Source organism: Taudactylus pleione, unplaced genomic scaffold (genome assembly GCF_031769625.1).
Source record: "Taudactylus pleione unplaced genomic scaffold, aTauple2 ptg000519l, whole genome shotgun sequence".
Classification (NCBI taxonomy): Eukaryota; Metazoa; Chordata; class Amphibia; order Anura; family Myobatrachidae; genus Taudactylus; species Taudactylus pleione.
The window spans coordinates 3,773,886-3,797,796 of record NW_028284921.1 but is presented as its reverse complement, the minus strand read 5'-3'; the positions used below and the strand labels follow the sequence as shown (position 1 = coordinate 3,797,796).

The window sequence follows — 23,911 nt, the reverse complement described above, 5'->3', positions numbered from 1 at the left end:
CCTCAGCTGTCCTGTATGAGGGCAATAAATTAGCAATTAACTCTGCTTGCCGGCGTCCGGGCCCCTCAGCTGTCCGGGCCCGGTACAGGAGTACTGGCTGTCCCCCCTTGATGGCGGCCCTGCTACCGACACTCCCTGTTCACTCTCCACAACCGGAGTGAATTGGCGCCGCCATGGGGACTCCTTATATAGCAGAGACGAAAGCTTGCGAGCCGCGAGATTTCGTCTTTGAGGTTTTGCTTCGGTTTGAGATCCAGGGCCGGTGGGGGAACCAAACGTACGTTCGGTTTTCGCCCCGGATCTCTAAATTCGGGTGGGTTCAGATCTCTGAGATTCGAACGCGCTCATCTCTAGCCTTATACAACAGGTCCCAAACACCTTTCTGATGTAACAAAAAGCTAAAAGTCAGGTTGCGCAAACCAACCACTATAAGATTGATGGAGTCAAATGTACATAATTAAAAGATAAAAAACATTTATTGCTTACATACATACATCTACAACATTAAAATAACTAGCAAGCTTGCATAATTATACAGAATCACCATCAGTACTTATCATACTACTGTATATAATCTTCTGAATCAGTACAAATTGTTATTCCTCTTGTGAGTTAATAGGATATATTAGTATAGTCCAGCTGGTCAGATACCAGTATTTCTGTGGATTCTGGCTTAAAATAGTCTCCAGACTTAAATATCACCTTTCATGATAGGATTAAGTTTCTCTATCTTTTACAATCCCCTATTCCCATATATCTGTACTGGGTCTGTCTAGCAGGGTGAAAAAAAATCACAGACTGGCAGTTTGTAAATCAGTCAGTGGACTTACACTCATTAATAGCCAAATCTGCTTTCAGTTGTATTATACAGCTCCCACTTACTGAGGGGTCATTCAGACCCGCTCGCGAGCGCAGGACGCTCGCAAGCGGGTCGATGTTCCCCCACTGCGCATGCACATGATGGAGCGAGCTCCATCATGCGCGAGACCCGGCGAGCGACGGGCTCTCCATCGCTCCGGGTCTCGCACCAAAGGGGGCGTGCTGTCGATGTTGATTATCAGGGACCAGCTCACCTGTCTTTTTCCACTCCTCTGCTCTTGGTAAACAAAACTCAGGAAGTGAAGACAAAAGAAGGAAAGTGCAGTAATACCCAGCAGGCTGAAAGACAGATCTTGTTGTTATTTTATGTTTGGACCATAAGATGTGTACATACATCCCATGGGAACGCCTACCGTCTGAAGACGGCCCCACTGACATCACTACTGATGTCAGTGGGAGTGATTTTGGCTCTGATAGAGCCAAAATCACTCCAGGGCTTGCGGAAGCGAGACCCCACCGCAGGGTCTCCGTTGCAAGCCCGATGGTCGCGATGGTCAAGACCATCGCGACCATCATCATGGACGCTTGCATATGCTGTGGGTGGTCACCCACAGCTATGCGAGCGGCCAGGAGGCCGCTCCATTTTCATGGAGGAGGGCACTGATTCAGAGCGAGCGCTCTGGTCAGAGCGTTCGGCTCTGAATCAGGCCCTGAGTGCAGACACATTACAGTCTCTTGGCAATCCTATGCACCTCTCACCTGCCAGAGGCCAATTATCTCGGTCAACACATCCAATATATGGTACTTCCAGCAGAAGCACACGCTATATGCTGATCTTGTGTTTGCTGAATCTCCGTTTTGTCTGGCTGTAATTCACTTTTGTTGTCAGCTAATTTCAGTGGCAGCCCGTGTAGGTGTGCTATTCATGGCTCTCACCTGCTGTAAGCCAGCCTAAGGGCAGAATTTATGAAGTAGTGACTTCTATAAGCTGCTGATTCCTGGCAGGTTGCAGGCACTGGCGTCCCACCCCAAGGTGACACCTGGTGCGGGGAGGGATGCCTTGTGCTCTGCAAAGTTGTGCACGCCCCAAAAAGGGAGTGTGACCTCAGAAAGGGGTGTGGCCTCAGAAAGGGGGTGTGGCCTCATGGCCCGAACCCGGTCCCTGGCCCGTGTATCTCTATGGAGTGGTGGGGGGTGCCAGAGGTGTGGGCACTGCAGGCTCTCTCACTGTGACAGGAGCCGAGTGCTGCACTTTATTCTACAGTGCAGCACCCGGCTCCTGTCACTGAGGGGAAACCTGCACCCTGGTGTCACCCCTCGGCGGGTGACACCCAGGTGCAGCCCGCACCCACCTTGTGACACCACTGGTTGCAGGTACATATTTAAAACGGCACCTGGAGTCAGTGTAAAGTCTGGCGTGCTTTACACTGACTCAGAGTGCCCTTTAAAATATTCACCTGCAACCCAGAAGCCACTGCTTCGTATATTCTGCTGTTAATGTCAGCGGGTGTCTAAGTAGTATATGTGCTGAATGGACCAATAACTGTAGCCAGTTAACGTGCTTTGAGGGGATATTTTCTGGAGGTCAGTAATATAAAAAGGTCACAAGTCTTAACGCGTTCCTGGAGCTGCGCAACGGTTCAACAGAGGATGTAAGCATTAATGTTAGCATCTATATTATTTTTAATCACATTGGTGATTACTTATGGTGAAACGTTCCATACCTTAAACTTGACCTCATCTCGGTGGCCATTCTAGAATTATCGCTCAGGGTGTGCTCATAGATTCCAGATCATTTTCCTAGCAAGTGTTTTTCGATGTGATTTTGTTTCATATATTCCAATTGAGGAATTCTGACACTGTTGATGACAAAATCACACACAACTCATCACATATTGAAGTGAGATGGATCGCTTGACATGAACAGGACTGAAGGAAGATATTAATTCCTTTTTGTTTTTGTCTTTATGTATAAGCAAGACTTGTTGACTTGTTTTCAGGTTATTATCTGCTGCCTTTCATAGCGCCCAGGTTAGGATTTATACATTTTGCATATAGACAATCCACCCTCTCCAAAGCTTCAAATTGGCTCTCAAAACTCACTTCTTTATTGAAGCCTTCCAGCTCTCATCCTAACCCTCCACTCTGTACTCCTCATTGCGATGGCACTGAAACCTCTGGGTCCAGTTGCCAACGCTTTTGTGGATATTTTGTGGTTATTACAGCTTGTATCCCATGTTATGCAATATTTAGTACTGTAAGGCTTTTGCATTTTGTCTTGTTTTGTTTGCACTGCTTCTGTTTGTGTACTATGGCCCTGATTCAGTTGCGGATACAGAACATACAGCATCTGCGTCTTTAGACACAGCTGCTGTGTGTAAATATGCTAATGCAGCAGGAGGCATCTGAAGGAAATAGATATCCAAGTGCTGCGTCCGAAGACGCAGTATCAAATCACCATACGATGCAGAGCCTGCCGTCTGCACTCCCAGAAAAAAGGGGCGGCTAATTCCTGTTTGAGGCTATGATTTGATAGGGACCCCACAATTAAGGGCTCGATATACAAGCTATTCTCTATTATAGCTTCACCTACTGATTTTGTCATTGAGACACTTCAGGCCAATGAATTTTAAGGTACCAGTGCTGGAACCTCAGAGAGTATTGGTCTGAACTGGCGGGTGTCACAAGCCGCAGCCGCGTCTTGTTGAACAACAGTACACCTGGCGATTCTCACAGGCCGGTTGCTGGGAGACGGAAATGCCACGCTGTTTGTTCATGAGGTCCTCCCATTAGGCTGCACGCCATCTCTGCTGGAATGGGATTAGTGCTTCCTTCTTTCTTCTGCCCTGCTGATGCGTTGCTCTGATGCGGTGATAGCATTCATGTGTTTCTGGTTCTGAGGTTTGCATTGTGTTGATCGAGTATCCAGTATCTCAGTTGTGTGTCTTCAAGAGCCTCCTGCCACTTGTGTCATCTAGGTGGTATGAGTCGTACACTACAGTGTCATCCACCACTTGTGTCAACTCGGTGACACAAGTCACGGTCAAGTGTCGCCTGCCACTTGTGTCATCTAGGCGGCACGAGTCACACTCCAGCATCATCCAATTGTGTCAACTCGGCGACACAAGTCACATCTAAGTGTTTCCTGCACCTAGTATCATTTAGGCGGCACGAGTCGCACTCCAGCGTCATCCATCACTTGTGTCAACTCGGTGACACAAGTCACATCAAGTGTCTCCTGCCGCTTGTGTCAACTCGACGGCACAAGTCGCATCCAAGCATCAGTCACCACTTGTGTCAACTCGGCAGCACAAGGCTGCTGCACAGCCTAATGACTGCATCTTTCTCTCTCCGGGTCAAGGAGTCTCAAGCTGCCCCTGTTCCAGCCAGTTCTCTGTTGAATTTGCACGGCCATTTTTTCTGGCAAATGGAAGGCCTTCCTAAATTTTAGAGAAAGTTGCAAGCTCTATTTCCAGCTTCTACCTGGGTCATCTGGTTCTGAAACCTAATGAGTGGGTATAGTTATTTCACTGCTCCAAGGAGATCCCTAGACCTGGGCCTTTGGTCTTCCTCCTACACACAGTGCTCTTCTAACAGTGGATGACTTCTTTTCTGCCCTAGGTCTCCTTTATGATGATCTGTACATGGCAGCATTGACAGAATAAACTCTTAGATCTCTTAAACAGGGTCAAAGAGCTGTGGAGGACTACTGCCCCAAGTTACGGAAGTGGCCAATTGACTCTGGGTGGAGTGATCCTGCATTATGGAGTTAATTTTGCCTAGGGCTTTAAGAGCAAATTAAGGACATTCTTGTGCAGTATTCAGCTCCTGAGACTTTGGATGCCTTAATGCAGCTAGCCATCCACATAGACCGATGGCTTCAGGAATGAAGGTTGGAGAAAGAGCTTCCAACATCTGCCCCTCAGTCACCGGTGTGGGTGACTCTGCCAGATCCTGAGGACGCCATGCAGTTAGGAGCTTACCGTCTCTCTGCGGGAAGAGAAATGTAGAAGATGTTCCCAAGGTCTTTGCATGTACTGTGGAGGGAAAGGACATACTGCTGCTATTTGTCCTGTCAAGATGGGAAAAGGCAAGGTCTAGGTGTTTCAGGAGAGCTGCATCTAGGCCTAGCATCTGCCTCTCCCAATAATTATGTTCTTATCCCCACAGTCATTCAGGTTAAAGATCTGCAAATACCTGTTTCTGCCTTCTGGACAGCGGCACCGCCGCAAACTTCATGGACATTTCTTTTTTCAATGCTGTGGGATTGGTCTCCAAACCGCATCTGCCATCAATCTCTATTATAGAAATGGATGGCAAAGAACTATCCCAAGTTGCCATTAACTCTCAGACACCATCCATCTGATTGTCAGTAGGGGCCTAACACTCTGGGAATATTACCTGCCTGCTGCTCCAGTGTCCTCTGGCTCTGTTGATTTTAGGACTACCATGGCTCAGAAGACATAACCCAGTTATACACTGGCAGACTGGAGAGATTCTAAAATGGGGGACTTCCTGTTCGTCTCATTGCATCACTCTTCCAGTCCATCTGGCAGCTGCTGTTCCATTTGAAGTATCCTTCAAGGTTCCTGCATCTTATCATGATCTGGTTGAGATTTTTGCTAAGTGTAAGGCAGACACACTCCCCCACATCAACCTTATGATTGTGCTATTGATTTACTTACAGGTTCGAGATTGCCTAAAGGTCATTTATATGCTCTGTCAATACCTGAAAGCAAGGCAATGCAGGAATATATCCAGGAAGCCTTACAGAAAGGGTTCATTTGTCCATCCAAGTCACCGGTCAGAGCAGGCTTCTTTTTTGTGCATAAAAAAGATAGGTCTCTCCGACCGTGCATAGACTTGCAAGGATTAAATAACATCACTGTGAAAAACTCCTACCCGCTGCCTCTGATGTCTGTGTTGTTCGATCGACTTCGTGGAGTGTCCATCTTCTCCAAGATTGATCTCAGAGGGGTGTATAATCTTGTCCGTATCAAGGAGGGTGATGAGTGGAAGACAACCTTCAACACCCATTCTGGCCACTACGAATACCTGGTGATGCCGTTTGGATTATTCAATGCTCCAGCCATCTTCTGGAACTTTATAACCGATGTTTTGAGGGACTTTCTGGGAGTATTTGCAGTTGTTTACTTGGACGACATCCTGATTTACTCGAACTCCCTGCAGGAACATCGTCAGCACGTGAGGCATGTGTTACAGAGACTCTTGGAGAATGATTTATTTGCAAAACTAGAGAAGTGTGATTTTAATGTCCAAGAAGTATCTTTCCTGGGGTACATCAACTCCTCCCAAGGGTTTTCTATGGACACAGGCAAAGTCAAAGCCATTCTAGGCAGGGTTCAATCTACCACCTTGAAAGCAGTGCAGCATTTCCTTGGCTTTGCCAACTACTACAGGAGGTTCATCAAATCCTTTTCATTTATTGTTGCACCAATTGTGGAACTTACCAAAAAAGGGGATGATTTTGTCAACTGGTCAGTCGAAGCACTCCAAGTGTGAAGTTTAGTCTTTGAAGTCCACTTTCACTTCTGCTCCTGTTCTCCGGCATCCCAATTCAGATGTTCCCTTCATCGTTGAAGGTGGATGCTTCCGAGGTTGGTGTTGGTGTGGTCCTGTCTCAGAAAGACTCCAGAGATAATAAATTGCATCTCTGCGCCTTTTTCTCCCAGAAGTTCACATCTGCTGAGAGGAACTATGACGTTGGTAACCGGGAACTTCTGGCCAGTAAGTGGGCTTTCCAAGATTGGAGGCAATGGCTGGTGGGGGTGATTCATGTTATCACCATGTTGGCGGATCATAAGAACCTGTCCTATATTGAGACCGCTAAGAAGTTGAATACTAGACAGGCACGGTGGGGATTGTTTTTTACTTGCTTCAACTATGTCATCTCGTTTCACACTGGCTCCAAGAATATCAAAGCAGACGCACTGTCACATAGTTTCCAACCTGTTTAGCCTTCCACTGTCCTGGAGGAGACTTGCTTCCAAAATCCATTTTTCCCTGACCAGATGTTTAGTGAATTCTCTCAATCCGAAGCTCCGCCAGGGAAGCCTCCAGGAGTGTTGTTTGTGCTGGAGAGGTTTCGTAAGTCTGTCCTATTGGATTTTCCTTATTCCAAGGCAGTTGGTCATCCGGGCATCACCAAGACCATTAAGTTACTATCTCGCTTTGTCTGGTGGCAGTCCATGGTCCAAGATGTCCATGAATTTGTGTTGGCTTGCAACATTTGTGCTCAGAACAAAGCTCCTCATACCACTCCTCCTGGTCTTCTACTTACTACATCTTGCTATGGATTTCATTGTGGATCTCCCATCTTTCTCTCATTGTTCAGTCATCTGGACAGTGGTTGACCGTTTTAGTAAAATGGCTAACTTCGTTCCACTCAGCAATCTGCCTTCTGCCAAGGAATTGTCATCTCTGTTTATTTTACATATATTCCGACTACATGGTCTTCCTGTGGATATTGTTTAAGACTGAGGGACTCAATTCGAGGCACGTTTCTGGAAGATGTTTTGTTCAGTCTTCGGTGTTAACCTCAGTCTATCCTCCGGATACCATCCCCAGTCAAACGGACAGACTGAGCAGGTAAACCAGTCTTTGGAGCAGTATCTCCGCTGCTTCATCTCTAAATACCAGAATGATTGGGTTTCCCTTCTTCCTCTAGCAGAGTTTGTATTCAACAATTCATGCCACTCATCATCTTCTATTTCACCATTCTTCTGTAACTCTGGGCTGCACCCTAGAGTTAATTCCTTTGAGATGGTTTCAACCAAGGCTTCTTCCTCTTCAGCAGTCTCTAGACTTCGGCCCATTTGGAGGAGGGTTCATCAAAGTCTCGTCAAGGCATCCTGTCACTCCAAAAGTTGGGCTGATAAATGTCGTAGACCATGCAATTTCAAGGTGGGAGACCTGGTCTGGTTATAATCCAGAAATATTAAACTTCATCAACAGTCTCAGAAGTTGGGTCCTAAATTCATAGGTCCATTTTGAATTCTCTCCCAGATCAATCCGGTGCCATTCCGTCTGAAGTTACCAAATACTCTCAAAATCAACAACACATTTCATTGCTCAATACTTAAGCCGGTATTTTCTTCTTCAAGGTTCCGCTCCAGACGGTCAGTTAGGCCTTCACCTGTTCTTATCTAGGGACATCAGGAGTTTACTGTTGAAAAAATCTTGGATTCCAGAGTTTCATGTGGGGTTTTGCAGTTCCTGGTTCATTGGAGAGGATACGGTCCGGAGGAGCGTTCTTGGGTGTCTGAGGGGCATTACATGCTCCTGTCCTCATAAGGAAAGTTTTTCAGAACTTTCCTGATAAACCTGGATCTAGGGGTTCCTTGACCCTTCGTGAATGGGGGGGGGGTACAGTCACAAGCCGCAGCCGCATTTTGTTGTACTCCTGGTGATTCTCACAGGCCAGTTGCTGGGAGATGGAAATGCCATGCTGTTTGTTCTTGAGGCCCTCCCATTACACTGTATGTCATCTCTGCTGGAATGGGATTGGTGCTTCCTTCCTTCTTCTGCCCTGCTGATGCGTTGCTCTGCTGTGGTGATAGCGTTCACGTGTTTCCAGTTCTGAGGTTTGCATCATGTTGATCGCGTATCCAGTATCTCAGTCTGTCTGTCTTCAAGAGCCTCCTGCCAATTGTGTCATCTAGACGGTATGAGTCACACTCCAGCGTCATCCACCACTTGTGTCAACTCGGTGACACAAGTCATGTCCAAGTGTCTCCTACTGCTTGTGTCATCTAGGCAGCACAAGTCACACTCCAGCATCATCCACCACTTGTGTCAACTCGGCGACACAAGTCACATTCAAGTTTTCCCTGCCGCTTGTGTCATCCAGGCGGCACAAGTCCCACCCCAGTGACAATCGCCACTTGTGTCAACTCGGCGGCACAAGTCGCATCCAAGCATCAGTTGCAGCTTGTGTCATCCAGGCGGCACAAGCCGCACTCCAGCAACTTTCACCACTTGTGTCAACTCGGCGGCACAAGGCTGCTGCACAGCACAGTAGCTGCATCTTTCTCCAGCCCCCAAGGCTGTTACATATCCCAGTGACTGTTTATTCTACCAGCCATCAAGGCTGCTGCACAGCCCAGTGGCTGCATCTTTCACCAGCCCTCAAGGCTGCTACACAGCCCAGTGGCTATATACTCCACCTGCCCTCAAGGATGCAACACAGCCCAGTGGCTGCCTATTCTACCAGCCCTCAAGGCTGCAGCGTAGCCCAGTGGCTGCATCTTTCACCAGCCATCAAGGCTGCTACACAGCCCAGTGGCTGCATCTTTCATCAGCCTTAAAGGCTGCTACCTAGTCCTGTGACTGCACCTTCTACCAGTCCAAAAGACTGCAACACAGTCCAGAGGACACATCTTCTCTCTTCAAGGTGGCTACTCAGCCCAAAGGCTGCATCAGTGAACGTTTCTCAAGGGGTACCCCCAACCATCATCCTCCATATCCTCAGCTCTGTTACTACATTGTGGTGATCCTACTCAGACTCTTGACAGCGGGATGATGAGAGCATGACATGGACCAATATAGATCTCGGTTTTCGGATTCCTCATACATTGGGCACTCCATTTTGAGGACCCAATGCCATAATTGATTCCAACCGGTGAACAAGGAGGAAGGATGACAGGTAACTTTTTGGAAATCTTCATTCTAATGGTGGATTTAAATGTTAAGTGATATGCCCCCTATAAGCAGTTACTAAGGTATATTTGCCATACTGTATATTCATAAAACATTCAGTCCGATCATTTCATATTAAATTGTTGAATAAAATGACTATTTGTGTGTGGGAAACATTATAGCTAGCAATCTCGGAGAATGGCCAGATTGATTGATAATTCAACATCAGACAATGTGCTTTAGAAAAGTGACTGATTTAAAGTAAATTAATATGTGTCTATAATAAAGTCCAATTAGCCGACAACTAAAATGACTAAACAAATCTTTCTATGCTGTGATATAATCACCACATTGGTTTAAAACAATCATATTGATACAAATATGATGGCACTGTAAAATAATCAATTGTATATTGATCTGATTGTACTTTAATGCAATCACTCACTTTCAAGTGGAAAAATGGTGGTGATAGCCGACTTTAGATCTAAAATGTCCTTAGCAATTGTAAGTCATAAATACTATTAACATTGCTGCCCATATTAAAATTGAAAGCAAATAAAAATAAATAAATAAATATATAAACTGTTTTTCTAGCAGGGCTATCTTGCTTATTTTTTTCTAAAAAATAAAAGCTAATTTAAATCCCTTTCAAAAATATTTGAAACAAAATACCATATTATATGACTGTTTAATGGAGCATCAAAATATATAGGCTTGGAGAATGCTGTATATTGAATTTCTACTCTCTGATGTAAACCAGTTATTTAAAGAAAGAAGATAAAGATGACAGGAGCGATGGTATTGCTCAAGTCATTTTCATCTTTGTGGTCATCATCAATTTCATCAAAAGTGTTTGTGTTTTCATCCCGCAAAATTAGGCACATATTTTCATAACTTGAAAGTGGTTACAGCAGCAGAAAAAAATGTTCAGAAGAGCAAAAATTATATTTCCAGCTGAACATTAGCAAAACATTTTAGCAACTCCTAGATTTTGTAATGTTCCCTGTGTAAGATGTTATACACACTGTTTTTCCTGTATAAGTGAATGAGGGCAAGGACCAGGGACGTGCAGTCAGGGTAGGCAGGCTTCCCTTGTCATATTTCTGAGATTTGATATAAAGTGATTAGAATAATACAAAGAAGATATTTATAACTTATAAACATCTTCTTTGTTTATTGTAATAAGTTTTATAGTTAACACTCACCCACTTTTGCAGGGAGACAAGAGATGAGGCAGCAACAGCTCAGCCTCGCTTCTGTGTAATCAGATACAGGATGTAGTCAATTTACCTCAACAAGGGATGCCGCCAGTCAAATTCCCAACCCCGGCATCGGAATCCCAACATAAGTTGAGATGCCGATTCCGGAATCCCGATAGCCGGCACCCCGAACATAAGTATAGCAGGCTGGGTTACCTATTACCCGCTTTTAGGTTTAGGCACCACGGGAGGGTTAGGGATAGGCTTTGGGAGGGGGTGGTTAGGGTTAAGCTGCAGACAGGGGGGTTAGTGTTAGGCACAACCAAGGGGGGGGGAAGGGTTAGGCACTAAGGAAGGAGGGTTAGGTTTAGGCACTAACCGGGAGGGTTAGCGTTAGGGTGAGGGGTATGGAGGGCTAGGGTTAGGATGTAGCAAAAGAGGGTTAGGGGCGAAGGGGGAGGGCTTTGGGATTCAGAGCATCGTGATGCCGCTATCAGTATTTTGATGGCCGGTCTCTCACACCCAACCCATTACACACTTTTTTCAGAGCTGGGGGCAGGTCCACACTACTGGCAGTAAGCTGCACAGAAAGATAGCTAATAGAGGCATGCCACTGAGTATGGGGGGCGTGTCTTGAGCACTGATGGACACTTTGGATGTGTCTCACCTCATGTTACTGGCAAGGACCACTAAACCCCTAAATCCAAAATTTTGTGGATATAGGGCCTGATTCAGAGCCGTTCGCTATTTGTGGTCGTTCGTTCAAAAACAAGGGGTGGCTATTCAAATGATCCGTTCGCAAATTGCAGTCTGTTCCCACCTCTAAGTCTGAACGAGCGAGCAAAACATACGCTCGTTTTTTTGATAAAAACGCCCCCTGGCCGCACGCACCATACGTCATGTCCGCTATTTATTAGATTAATCGAGTACATCGTACAGCGTATGAACTGCTCGCTATTCTTGTGGTTGGTGTTTTCAACCGCTATTTTGCGAGCAGTTCTGAGTTCAAAAAAACCAAGTGACGTGGTCAATGACGCTGCTGTATTAATTATGCACTCCCTTAAAACGCCCGTTTTGACCTTTAAGCACGCCTGCGTTCGGATCTCCACTCCCCGTTTTCAAGCACCTTCCCCTGTTACCACCCACATATGCCTCATTCTGTCACTCAAAATAGCAGGCCCTCGCTATATTGCGTACCAACGATTTTCGGCCGCACTGACTGGTTCGCGCATGCGTACTAAAAACCGTACGCATGTGCAGATGTGCGAACATCGCTCGGAACGAGCGTACTGCCGCTAGCGAGTGGCTCTGAATGAGGGCCATAATCCATAAATACATTGTTCATTATATACTTCACATTCTATTGCAACACTGTTAAAAACATAAACAAACACCCCTCTGCTCCATTACAGATAGATAAAGCCCCTCACATGTTTTTAAAAGTAAAATGACTAAAGATAGTAAATAGGGAGCTGCTAAAGCTGTTTCCCCAAGCTGCTGTTATTAGGAGATGGCCAGTCTCTTGGATATAGAGGAACAATATAATAGAAACAGCACTAGAAACAATGATAATAGTAAAAAGTATTAAACATCATTTAATTTCATGTGAAAAACAAAACATAAATTAAAAAATCAAGACAGCTGGAATGTGCAAAACAAGCAATAATAGATATAGATATATAAATATATGAAGCTAGTATTGGTATATCTGAATGGACACTTGGGTACTAGAATAATCTGTACAGTTCTGATAATTCAGTGGAGTCCGGCAGAAATGAATGTCCAGCTAATTAAAATGTCATTACCGGCTTGTGGCAACAATAATGAGGATCCTAATTAGCGATGGTTCTGGTCTGCTTGAGAGTCCAATGCAAGTAGTGGAATCCTTGGCCTGCGGTGCCGATGATAAAGGTGCTGGTATTTCAAATCCAGGCCCACTCTTAGGGTCTCATTCAGACCCGCTCGCAAGTGCCTGAGCGATCGCAAGTGGGTCAATGTTTTGCTTTGCACACGCGCAGCGGCGTGCGCAGGCCCCGGAGGGAGAGAGAAATTCTCTTGCTCCGGGGCTCACTACAAAAAGGGCGGCTGTCGATGTTGATCGACAGCTCGCCCCGTTTTGTAGGCATGGCGGGGGGGTGGTTTCACAAACGGAAGCGAATGCCTGCCATTTGTGAGCGGCCCCACTGACGTCACCAGTGATGTCAGTGGGAGAGCTTCCGGCTCTATTAGAGCCGAAAGCTCTCTGGGGCTTGCGGCAGATGTGACCCTACCACAAGGGTCTCGTTGCAAGCCCCGATGGTCGCGATGGTCTTGACCAGCGCGACCATCAACCTGGTCGCTCGTTAAGGTTGTGGGTGCCCTCATTCAGAGCGAGCGCTTGCATTTTGTGAGTGGCTCTGAATGAGGTCCGATTGGTGTGACTTTATATGCTCCGTTGGTTGCACCATTGAAACTTGCACCAGTCCTATGGCAGATGCAGTTTCTCCATCTGACTATGGTCTCTTATGCCTGTGGTTGTGCGTCTGGGAACGCAGCCTCTTGCACTGACACGCACATGACAATCCCATAACACTCATGCTATTGCCCATTTTTAAGTGCAGTACTAGCTACCTCCCTGTCATCGCCCAGGAACACCCATCACTTTTTATCAACAGTTTTGTGCATACAAACTTTGTAACGCATGCGTGTAGGGAGTATTACACATATTTGCGCATTGCTTGCAGATTGCGTGTGACTCAGAATCAGCCCCAGTATGACAATATGTTGCATCCTAATCCAGTTCCTGGAATTAAAGTTCTCATGCTTGTTTATCAGAGCTGCTAGCCCTTCATTCAGGTTCTTCAAGATTCTAAAGGCTTTATATCAGAGTCACCTCCTGTCAGATGAGGACACAAAATAAGTCATTAGGGAGCAGCAGATACCTGCCCTCTTATCTGAGGAGGGCTGCTGCTGGCTTGAGTCCCGGCACCTGCTCAATGAATCTGGCAAGCGTTAGATCCGCATACTTAACACCAGCTTCTCAAACAATGCAGCCCCGAGAAGCCTTGTAGGGCTGCCCTAAAGGCAGAGAAGTGGCTTCCATTGGAAGCCGCTCTCTGCTGATCACAGCCTGGACTGGCATCCCCACGGGGAGGATGATTGGCAGGTGGCGCTTCCTATGAGAAGCCACCTCCAGTCACAGTGAAGCCAGTGCAGTCATGGACTGCACTGGCTCACTGAAGTGGCGGATTTTACTGGGGGAGGGGGGGGGGGTTGCAGCCTCACAGCCCCTAGGTAGGATCCGCCACTGTTAGGGAGGTATTTTTGAGATTTCAGAGCCTGTGCCTCAGTTGCAAAATTAGCTAGGCTGACACCACTCAAATGACCATTTGCTATTTTCTGTCTCTGGCAAAGGGTGTTGTAATCAGGGACAATTATGGAGGAGAAGGAGCAGGTATAGATTCACCAGGGCTCTGTAGGGACCCATTAGTGCAGGAAAGATTTCACCACACCCCTCTACAATGCCTCGCACAGCAAAGGGGCATAGGTGCCCTATTCCTGTAGCTACTCACCCTCAGCACGATACTGGTTGTATTCAGGAAACATGCTCATTCTAGCTCTCCAAGACATATGCAGAGTCTTATTATATTTTTGTAAGCAGATGGATAGAGCAAAGCCATTTAATTTAACATTCATTTTTGCAAAAGTCTCTCTAGCAATGTGTAAGTACTGCACCAGGACACTTCTAGTATGCTGAACACAAAAACTATAGTAGGCTCCAAGACAAACTATAGTACCTGATTGATTTTAGGAAGATACTACCCTGGGGTCAAAATGCATTGGTGAAGAGGAAACATCAGGGAGAATTGGACATGACCTGGCTGGTGGACGTTATTTTCAGGGGACTGGCCTGGCTTTTTACTGTACCATTGCCTTTCTGTCTACTTTGCTTGTGTAGACCAATCGACCTGGGATTGGTGGTGAGAACAGCAGGAGGTGAAGTAAAGGAGCAGTGTGGCCAGAGCAGCACAGGGTGTTGTTCTATCCCTATGATGCGAGATTGTGTATTATGTTAAGTAGACCACTTACTCTGATACGAGTTCCTGTATTAAATGGTTTATAAGACTCTTTGTATATAACAGAATCATACTATGGGATTTTTGGTATTTCTGCAGAATCTGAGAATCCGGAAGGATTGGATCTTCTGACCTCTCTCATTTATTGAGGACTTCAATCATATAACACTCCATATACAGGGAGTGGGTGTCGTTAGCACCTGTGAACCCAGTGGTGACATTTATTTTGGTTTGCATTGTTGATGAAGTGTGGGGTGACACTACTGCACCTGTGGGCCTACTTGCACTTTTAGGGCGCACTTGTCTTGACCATAATATATTGTTATAGTAACCTAATATCTGCCTGTATTTTATAGTCATGTTAGATGTCTTTTCATATATAAATGTACAGGTGATTGATTAATGACAACATCAGGATTATATGTTGCTCACCAGTAAAGATATTTAACATTTAAGTATTTGGGATTAAAATGAGATTTATGTCCTATGCAGATGGGAAGCAGGTGTACAGTATATACAGTACACCATTTAGGAGGCATGCAATATCTGCGCCACTGGTAAGAATCACCAGCACAGACCTTGTTTTATATGTAAAAAAAGGAATAAATCATTATATTAATAAAACTAGCAAGTGAAATCGGTCCTAGTGCTCATTGGTAGGCTGGTATCGGCAGGATGGTGTGTGCGCACATAAGTGTGTATCACTGGGATCCCTCTGAGAATGCAATTAAAAACACTAGGCTATGCCAGTCAGGGCTGGCTGTACTATGACAAGTGGGAACCCACTGCCTTAGTACCAACCTCCTCTTAGCTAGGCAGCACAGGACTGTATTCCCTAGAGAAAGCATTAGGGCTATTCCTATAACTCTGAGCAGTGGTATGGGTTAAAAACTAAAAGGTTAAAAAGCACTTGTACTTGGCGCACGTATGCCCATGCGGCTTGTAAGCACTTGATGCGTCAAGGGCACACTGGACCTCTAGTGCGCCAAGAAGAACACAGACCTCTTTGGTCCATGTAGGCATCAATGCCACCATTACATGGCCCTAACAAAGCTGACTTGCTGCTTACAGACCCCAATATACTGTACCACTAAAAAGCGCCATCACACTTCTATTTATGCAGTGGAGTTTTCCTATAGTCTCAGGTCAGGCCAGGGGGTTTCCTCAATGTACTAAATGATTGAGATGCACCACGAGTGTAAGTTATGCTAATAGTGTATCTTAGGCTGTTACTATATCATATGGGAATCGGTATGTAATGCCGGCTGTCGGGATGCCTCTTGTCAGAATACCAACTGCGGCAACCCGATGGTTGGTATCCTGACAGGGATAGGATAAGTATACTTACCCTCCCTCCTTCTCCCCCTAACCCTCCCTTCTTGTAGCCTAATCCTAACCCTCCCCACCCTGCACCATAACCCTCCATTAGTGCCTAGACCTAAGTCTCCCCCTTCTTGCCTAAACCTAACCCTACCCCCTTATGGTGCATACACACATAGCGATTTAAAAGGAAGATTTGAATGATATCATTATTGTTACCGTTATCTTTCAAATCTTTCTTTTAAATGGTCCCTACCAACTTACGTTTGACCAGCGATGCATGGCCACGTATGGACAATAGCGATATCGTCCATCGGCCGTGCATGCCAGTTAACTTACTCGATATCGAGCAAGTTACTATAGGGACCCGCGATCGAGTTGACAGTAAATTTGGTGGTGTGCTGGATGATCGATATTGATCATCCAGCTTACCAGGGAGGGTGCATAATGATCTGTCAGCGATATTGTATCGCTGACAGATCGCTACGTGTGTATGCACCATTAGAGCCTAACCCTAACCCTACCCCCTAGGGGTGCCTAACCCTAACCTCTACCCCCAATACCTAACCCTAACCCCGCTACACTCCCTAAACCCAATCCCCCCCAGGGTTAACGCTAAGGGTGCCCCAGACTTACCTCGTTTGGCCTGGCGTTCTTTGGCGTTCTGGCATCGGGAGCAAGACTGGCGTCAGTATTTTGATGCCTATCTTAAGTCCCTTGTCAGTATTCCCCAATCGGTACCGAGACTGGCGGCATTGCGGCCGCCGGTCTCATAACTACATCCATCTTATGATATTTGTGTAATCTTACACAACTTGTGTTTATTACGAAACATCTGCATTTTACGTAATATGCATAGTTGCGGCATGCAAAGGTCTCTATCTCTCTGCATATTAAACAAATTGCGTATGTTTCTAGACACGATTTTTGCCTATGTCTTTGCTGGAAATTGCGTCCAACTACACATAAGCCACTTTTTGTATAACATTTGTAAAAGCAGGATATATTATTTAATTTTGGGCCTTATTACAGTTTATGTCACTTTGCATTTATTCAATGATTGTAGCAACATAACAACTGTATATACTATAAGCTATCCAAAAAGTAACTGGTAACTGGTAGATCTGCACCAGTGATTTTCAACTCGTGGCACACTGAACAAGATTTTAAAGTTGCATAGGCACACCATCAGTCCCTCACAGGACATTGGTCCCCACAGGAAAATAAACACATACATTGCCCCCCACAGAAAAAATAAAACACAGCGGCCCCCACAGAACAAAAACAAACACATCGGGCACCACAGAAAAAAATATAAAACAAAATCATCCCCACAGAAAGAAAACAATTACATTGGCTGGCCCCCACAGAAAAAAAAAACATAGACTGGTCCCCACAGAAAAAACCCTCAAACAATCACATTGCTCCCCACAGTAAAAAAAAAATCACATTGGCCCCCAATAAAATAACCCGCGGAGAAGGCTCACTGTTGTCCCTGTCCTGACCCTCATTGGCTGGGGTAGCTCAGTCACACTCAGTGACTGAGTACACAGTTCAGAGTAGGGAGCAGTGTGCAGGCGAGCGTGCAATGTGGCTTGGGGGTACCGGGGGCCGTTGCTTCACCACTGCAACTGTGAACGCTGGCCTCTGAAGTGATCAGAGGCTAAGGAAGCCTCGGATCGCATCAGAGGCCAGCGTTCCCAGTTCCGCAGCACGTGGGTGACGTCATGACGTCACCTGCGGTGTGAGGAGCCTGCGCAGCCGCGTCTGCTGGATCAACTTAGATCCAGTCAGTTTACAGGTTATAAGTTATGTTCCCAATAATCTGGTTCTACACGGACATAGAAACTGTTCAACCTGTCTTGAGCTGAGGTGACAGACTGGTAGGAGCAGAAAGGAGGGTTTGTGAAGTAGATCTGTCAGGGTGGGATGTAATGGGCATTACTGTGTGGCATAATGTGTAAGGGGCATTACTGTGTTGCATAATGTTATATTAGGGGTATTACTTTGTGTGGCATAATGTGTTATAAAGGGCATTACTGTGTGGAATTATGTGTTATAAGGGGCATAATGTGTAAGGGGCATTACTGTGTGCCATAATGTGTTGTAAGGGGCATTACGGTGTGGCATAATGTGTTATAGGAGCATTAAGATGTGACATAATTTGTTATAAGGGCATTATGGTGTGGCATAATGTGTTATAAGGGGCATTACTTATTGTGTCTTAATGTATAAGGGACATTACTGTATCATGAAACCACACACCTTAATCGTCATCTTTGGGTGTGTTTGTTTGTTTGTTTGTTTGTTTTTTTGGGGGGGGCGCCTGAAACTCTTTTGGCAGGGGGGAGCAAAGTTTATAGTTACACCACTGGTTGCCACGTCTCCAAAGATCATGGTCCTGAGCCTCTCTAAAAGCCCAGCAGTACAAGTAGAGTCATCTCTAACTGCACTGACCTCACGGCCTACTTGACAGCCGCTCGCACTGTGGTTGAAACATGCTGATCTACACTATACCAATTTATTTAAATTAATATTTCCCTAGCAGCAAGATCATATGGAAATAGGAACTTTGATGAGACATATAAATGTTTTTTTTTCATATGATAATTTTAGCTTCAGAATATAATGTTAGTAGTAAAACTGAGAATATATTCCACAGGGCATTACCATAGATGTCTTCATTAAAATAAATGTTAGGCATAGCCACCATAAATAACAATGTTTTAAGACATAATTCATCTTGATTTTTAACTAATGAAAATGTAATGCTTCATTCCTCGAGGGTCATAGAGAGACCACATGTTTGGAGTTATGTAAAAGGACGTGTGTTGCTTACTGATTCATTTAGATAACGATTGATAGTACAACACGGGATTTGGCTGGATAACTCTGCTTTAGTACGGATAAAGAATACAGGGGAATTGATCATAGTAGAGCCACAAAATGAATCACAGCTCAGAGAGCATCTAACAGTACTGCATACATGTCAGAATTAGTAAGGTAATTTCAGCACAGAAAATACTGCCTCTATACATAGATACACAGTATGTCTACTAATATTCCTTTATACTAGCAAATATTTTTATATATGTATTACATACTTACTCTCCTGGGATATTCAGGAGACTCTTGAAGTTTGGGGAGCCCTTCTGGACTTTCAGACAACTACTGGAGAGTAGACCAGCTTCCCAGATCCCACTCACTTCCCCAGTAAAGTGGGCTGTACGCATGATCAACCATTAGTAATGGCGTAAAATCAGTTACACTCCTTGTGTCATGTTGCCAGTGCCGAAACTAGTTTTTGGCGAGTGGTGCCACTGCCCAGGATGCAGGGCCAAAGGGGCGACACAAATTTTGCCATGTCGCACCTGTATTTTGCATGCAGGGTGCCTGAAATAGCAACATGCACCCTAGAATGCTGCCATCTAGAGTATCTTTAAGAGGCTCCATGCACTCAGCTTCTCCCTGGTGGCAAGCTATCATACAGCCGCCTGGAGCATCCTTAGGATGCTCAGCTTGTCTTTGTTCCCATCATGACATCATTTGTTCTGAGGGTGGGGGGAGGGCTGGGCCTAGTACCACTACCTACTGTAACTACACCTTTAAATATAATATGCCTCCCTATAGTATAAAATATAATGTGCCTCCCCCTCCCTATAGTATATAATATAATGTGCCTCCCCCTCCCTATAGTATATAATATAATGTGCCCCCCCTTCCCTATAGTATAGAATATAATGTACCTTACCCTACCCTATAGTATATGTATAGAATGTGCCTCCCCGTCCCTATAGCATGTATTGTGCCTCCCCCTGCCTATAGTAAATAATGTAATGAGCTCCCCCCACTAGATACAGTAACTTACCTGGCCTCTGCTTGTCCTGTTCCTTGGGCAACTGCCTCTGCTCCTCCTCACACACTCCAGCAGCATCGTGCAGCAGCGGGTTTCTTCCACTACAGTCCAGACAGGGTGAGTGCTGAATTCTCTGACAAGCAACATCGCAACCTGTTACATCACGTGGGTAACGTTGCTGGAGTCATCAGGTGCCACTGGGTGCTGGCACCGGCAGTGAAAGCAGATGGCCACAGCTGGAGTCTCCTGGGTGGTGGTGTCATGGCAATGGTGGCCAGCTGTGGTGGCGCCCATGCGGGGACTGGGGAATGGAAGGGTCCCCCATAACTCCTCCAGCCAGACCTCCTCCTCCTTCTTCATATGGACTGTGTAATAATAAGTTAGTCTGACTCATTATTAGTACAGCTGATAATGCCACCGGTAGGGCCGGCTCCAGGGGTCGGAGCTACCTGTGACGGCCCTTAATAAGGTGCCCTTACATCGCGAGGCCGAAATTGGGGACATGGCCTAATTACCATAGGCCATGCCTCCTAAGTGACGTTATTTGGAGGCGTGCCCACATGGCACACCTCCAAATAACGTCATGCTGGGGGTAAGGCCCAGCCCTCCGTCACTGGCTTTGCTTCCCCCAGCCCTCTCCCGTCAGCGATTGGATACCGCGCGTATGCGTGCTGCATCCATTCACACTCTGGGGGTCCAGCATCCCTTCATCCATTCTCACTCTGGGGGTCCAGCACCTAAATTCACCACAGAGCAGTGGGGGTCCCCAACCTCCTGATTTGACCACCCACGGGCCACTTCAGCCCACGGGTGGAACAACGGGACAGTACTGTCCCACTGAAATCGGGATGCTGGGGAAGGGTGCGCCCTCCACGGGTGGTGCCCCTGTGCGACCGCACTGGTCAAACACCCCTAGAGCTGGCCCTGGGCACCGGCTGCGGACCCCTTCATTTCCATCGGCCCCTGTGCAATGCACTGCACAACCAGTATTTCCCCCTGTGTACAAATATGGTAATGTCACTTCAACATTTACTAACACTGCCAAGCTGCATACTATATGATATAATTATGCACACTTACACGCTTGATGTGCACCTTGTATAAATACTATTTTTCTGTTTAGTCTACATCGTCTTGAGATACATATTTCAATGTTATAGTTTTATTACAATATTTAATGCAGGGATTATACAAAAAAGGCAAGACACTGGCCGTCACTGTACAGTGAGATGCCTGCACTAATGCATATGGGAGGTAAAATTGGAGCATCACGAGGTGTGGCCTCGTGGGAAAGGGGTGTGGTCTCATGGCATGCCCCTATTTCCATCACTGTGGGGGTGTGCCCAACATTTCTGGAGATGCTGGGTTGCGCCCAGGCTCTCTCCCTACACTATGCAGAGCAGCGGTGTGAGAGTGACCACCCCCTCCCTGTGGGACACTGTGGCCAGTTGGTGGGTGTCAAGGCAATTCCCGTGAGATTTAGATAACAAATATGGTTGTCCAGTATTGTGGACTATATTTACCCTGAAGAAAAAAGTTAATAAATCTGCACCCCTTGCATGCAGGATGATTTGCTCCAGAAGCAAAGTTAGTTTCTTTTTTTCTTTTTTATTTGCTCCCAACTCAGAATCAGCTGAGCATGGCTGTATGTTTAGGCCCAGTGTGTTGCCTATTCATTTTATACCTGAAGAAAGTTTTGTATTAAAAACTGATACATTGTAATTACATTTTGTGTGTTTCTGAGACCCTGAGTGCCACCTTTAAAAAAAAAAAAAAATCAATTTTGCCAAGCTAGCACCAGGTCAAATTATTATTATATGTGTCAGTACTGGGTTTCAGATATAATATATATATATATATATATATATAGAATAATTAGCAACAATAAATAATGACGCATATACTATACTACTATATTTAGTATATGTGTCATTAGTTATTGTAGCGAACTATTCTTTAGTGTAAATACTGTTTTTCATGTAGATCTCACATTAAAATCTGTTTTATTTCATTTTAGGGGAATTGTTGGGACGTTCTTAGCTGCTTCTATAATCGGGTGGTGCAGTTTCTCAGCTTCAAAAATATTCATCACTACATTGGGAATGGAAGGACAGCAGCTTCTTGTAGCATACCCCTGTGCCTTGCTCTATGGACTTTTTGCATTGTTAACTGTGTTTTAAAATGTTTATGTTTAAGGTAGAAGGTAAAAAGGTAGAAGACAGCACAAATCTCTGTTGTTATGTCTGCCAGCATTATTCTATGTTACATGGCACACAGGCTTGGCATTATTTGTTATCTGTTAGTAACCATGCTGTAGGGTGTATAAATTCGCAAACACTCGTCCTCGCCAATATACGATAGTACATGTGAGCTTTAGAACAACAGCAATGCTTGAACTCCTGTGGTCTATTACAGTTTAGTATAGTTACTATGGGTAACAGACATTGCTAATCAGTTTTAGGACTACACAACCTTTTACACTTTTAATTTGTGTTGTCTTCTCAGCAAGTGTCAACCACTAGGTTATCATACAGTAGATGAGCAACCAATAATGCTTAGTGCTGCTAATGGATATATACATGTAGTATATACATCATTGATTTATTGATGAATGTTTTTATTTATTATTATTTATAAAAAGTTACTTATATAGCTCCTACAGATTACACAGTGCTTTACTGAGAATATTCTAACAGTATATAGCTTCTGAAAATATAGTGCCTCAGGAGGACACTACAATCTTTAAACAAGAGATGTGTATTTTGGTTTTCCTGAAAAATTAACTCACCCGAACTTTGGGGTTCCGAGTAGAACTGAGTCTCGGCTCAAGTCTGCTGTAAGTTTGAAACAAGGATTTTAAAACCGAATCTCCATCAAAATTATATGATTTTAGCTGTTATTATCAATTCTAAAGAAAACCGAATACGAATCAAAACACTTGAGAGTGGTTTTGTCAAAACTTAAGCATGGGGTCTGCGTACATCTCTACTTTAAACACACTGTGTCATGACCCAGGATTCGCGACGTGGAGGTTTGCGGTCCTTACCGGTGAGGGCGCTGTGGCGCGGTCCTTCTGGCAGGGGAGCTGGTGTGTGGAGATTGGCATTGCGTGTACACAGAGGTCTGCCAGCGTTGTGCCGTCCTGACATGGGTAAGACTAGTGGCATCTCCGCGTCATGGCTGTCTGGGCACCACCATGTTGTCTTTGGCCATGTGACATAGCAGGCCAATCGTCTGTGGGTCACCGGCTCTCTCTGGCTTGTCACGTTCTGTTGCTGGGTACTTAAGGGGGTTTGGAGCGCCCTGTAGTTGCCAGTGCAACGTGTTTCACAGTGTCAGCTGTGAGAGAGAGTTCCTGCGCTCCTGACCCTGAGACCTGTGCTCCGGTGCTTGCCCTAACTCCTTGTCTGCCTTCGGCTCCCTGCAGCCAGCACCGCTCTGCCTTCCCTTGCACTCTGCTGGAGATCGCCCAGCACCTTCCACCAGACCCACTCCTGCCTGAACCTGTCTCCTCAGTTAACCCATTCCTATACAGCCAACATCACAGCATTTCCGGATATCCCTCTCAAACCATTACCCTGCATACCCGGATTTCCATTTCACTTTTACAGTCTATCTGGATTCACCTTATTCATCTCTGTCACCGTGCTGGACAATTATTTATTCCCACTACGGTTTGTTCCTGCTACAGTTATTAGCTTGTTATTACTGGACCTTAGTTATCTTATTGTTCATTTCTACCAACATCCACATTAAAAAACTTACTTTTCAGTTTAAACCTGTTCAGGTATTTACTACTGTTTCCACCTCGGTTACACAACAAACACAGACTCACACTGTCACACATATGATGTGGTGTTGGAGCAATGGACTTACAGTAACCAATCCTTAAAGACAAAAAACACCAGTAACATTTTAAGTATTCTCTGCTAGGAACAAACAAAGGAAACGGTCAGTGGTTGTGGTAAACTCTAAAGTTCTATCTTAAATAATCAGGCTTAAAG

General features: G+C 45.3%; 1 protein-coding gene across 1 annotated transcript in view; it reads left to right on the top strand.

Annotated features, from left to right (window-relative positions):
* YIPF7 (Yip1 domain family member 7) overlaps positions 1-23,652 on the top strand; it is a 78,471-nt gene extending 54,819 nt beyond the window's left edge. Inside the window, exon 6 of the mRNA XM_088450550.1 lies at positions 21,925-23,652. Coding sequence (XP_088306676.1) covers positions 21,925-22,087 — 163 coding nt within the window. The 3' untranslated portion in view covers positions 22,088-23,652. The remainder of the gene's footprint in view (positions 1-21,924) is intronic.
* The last annotated feature ends 259 nt before the right edge of the window (positions 23,653-23,911 follow it).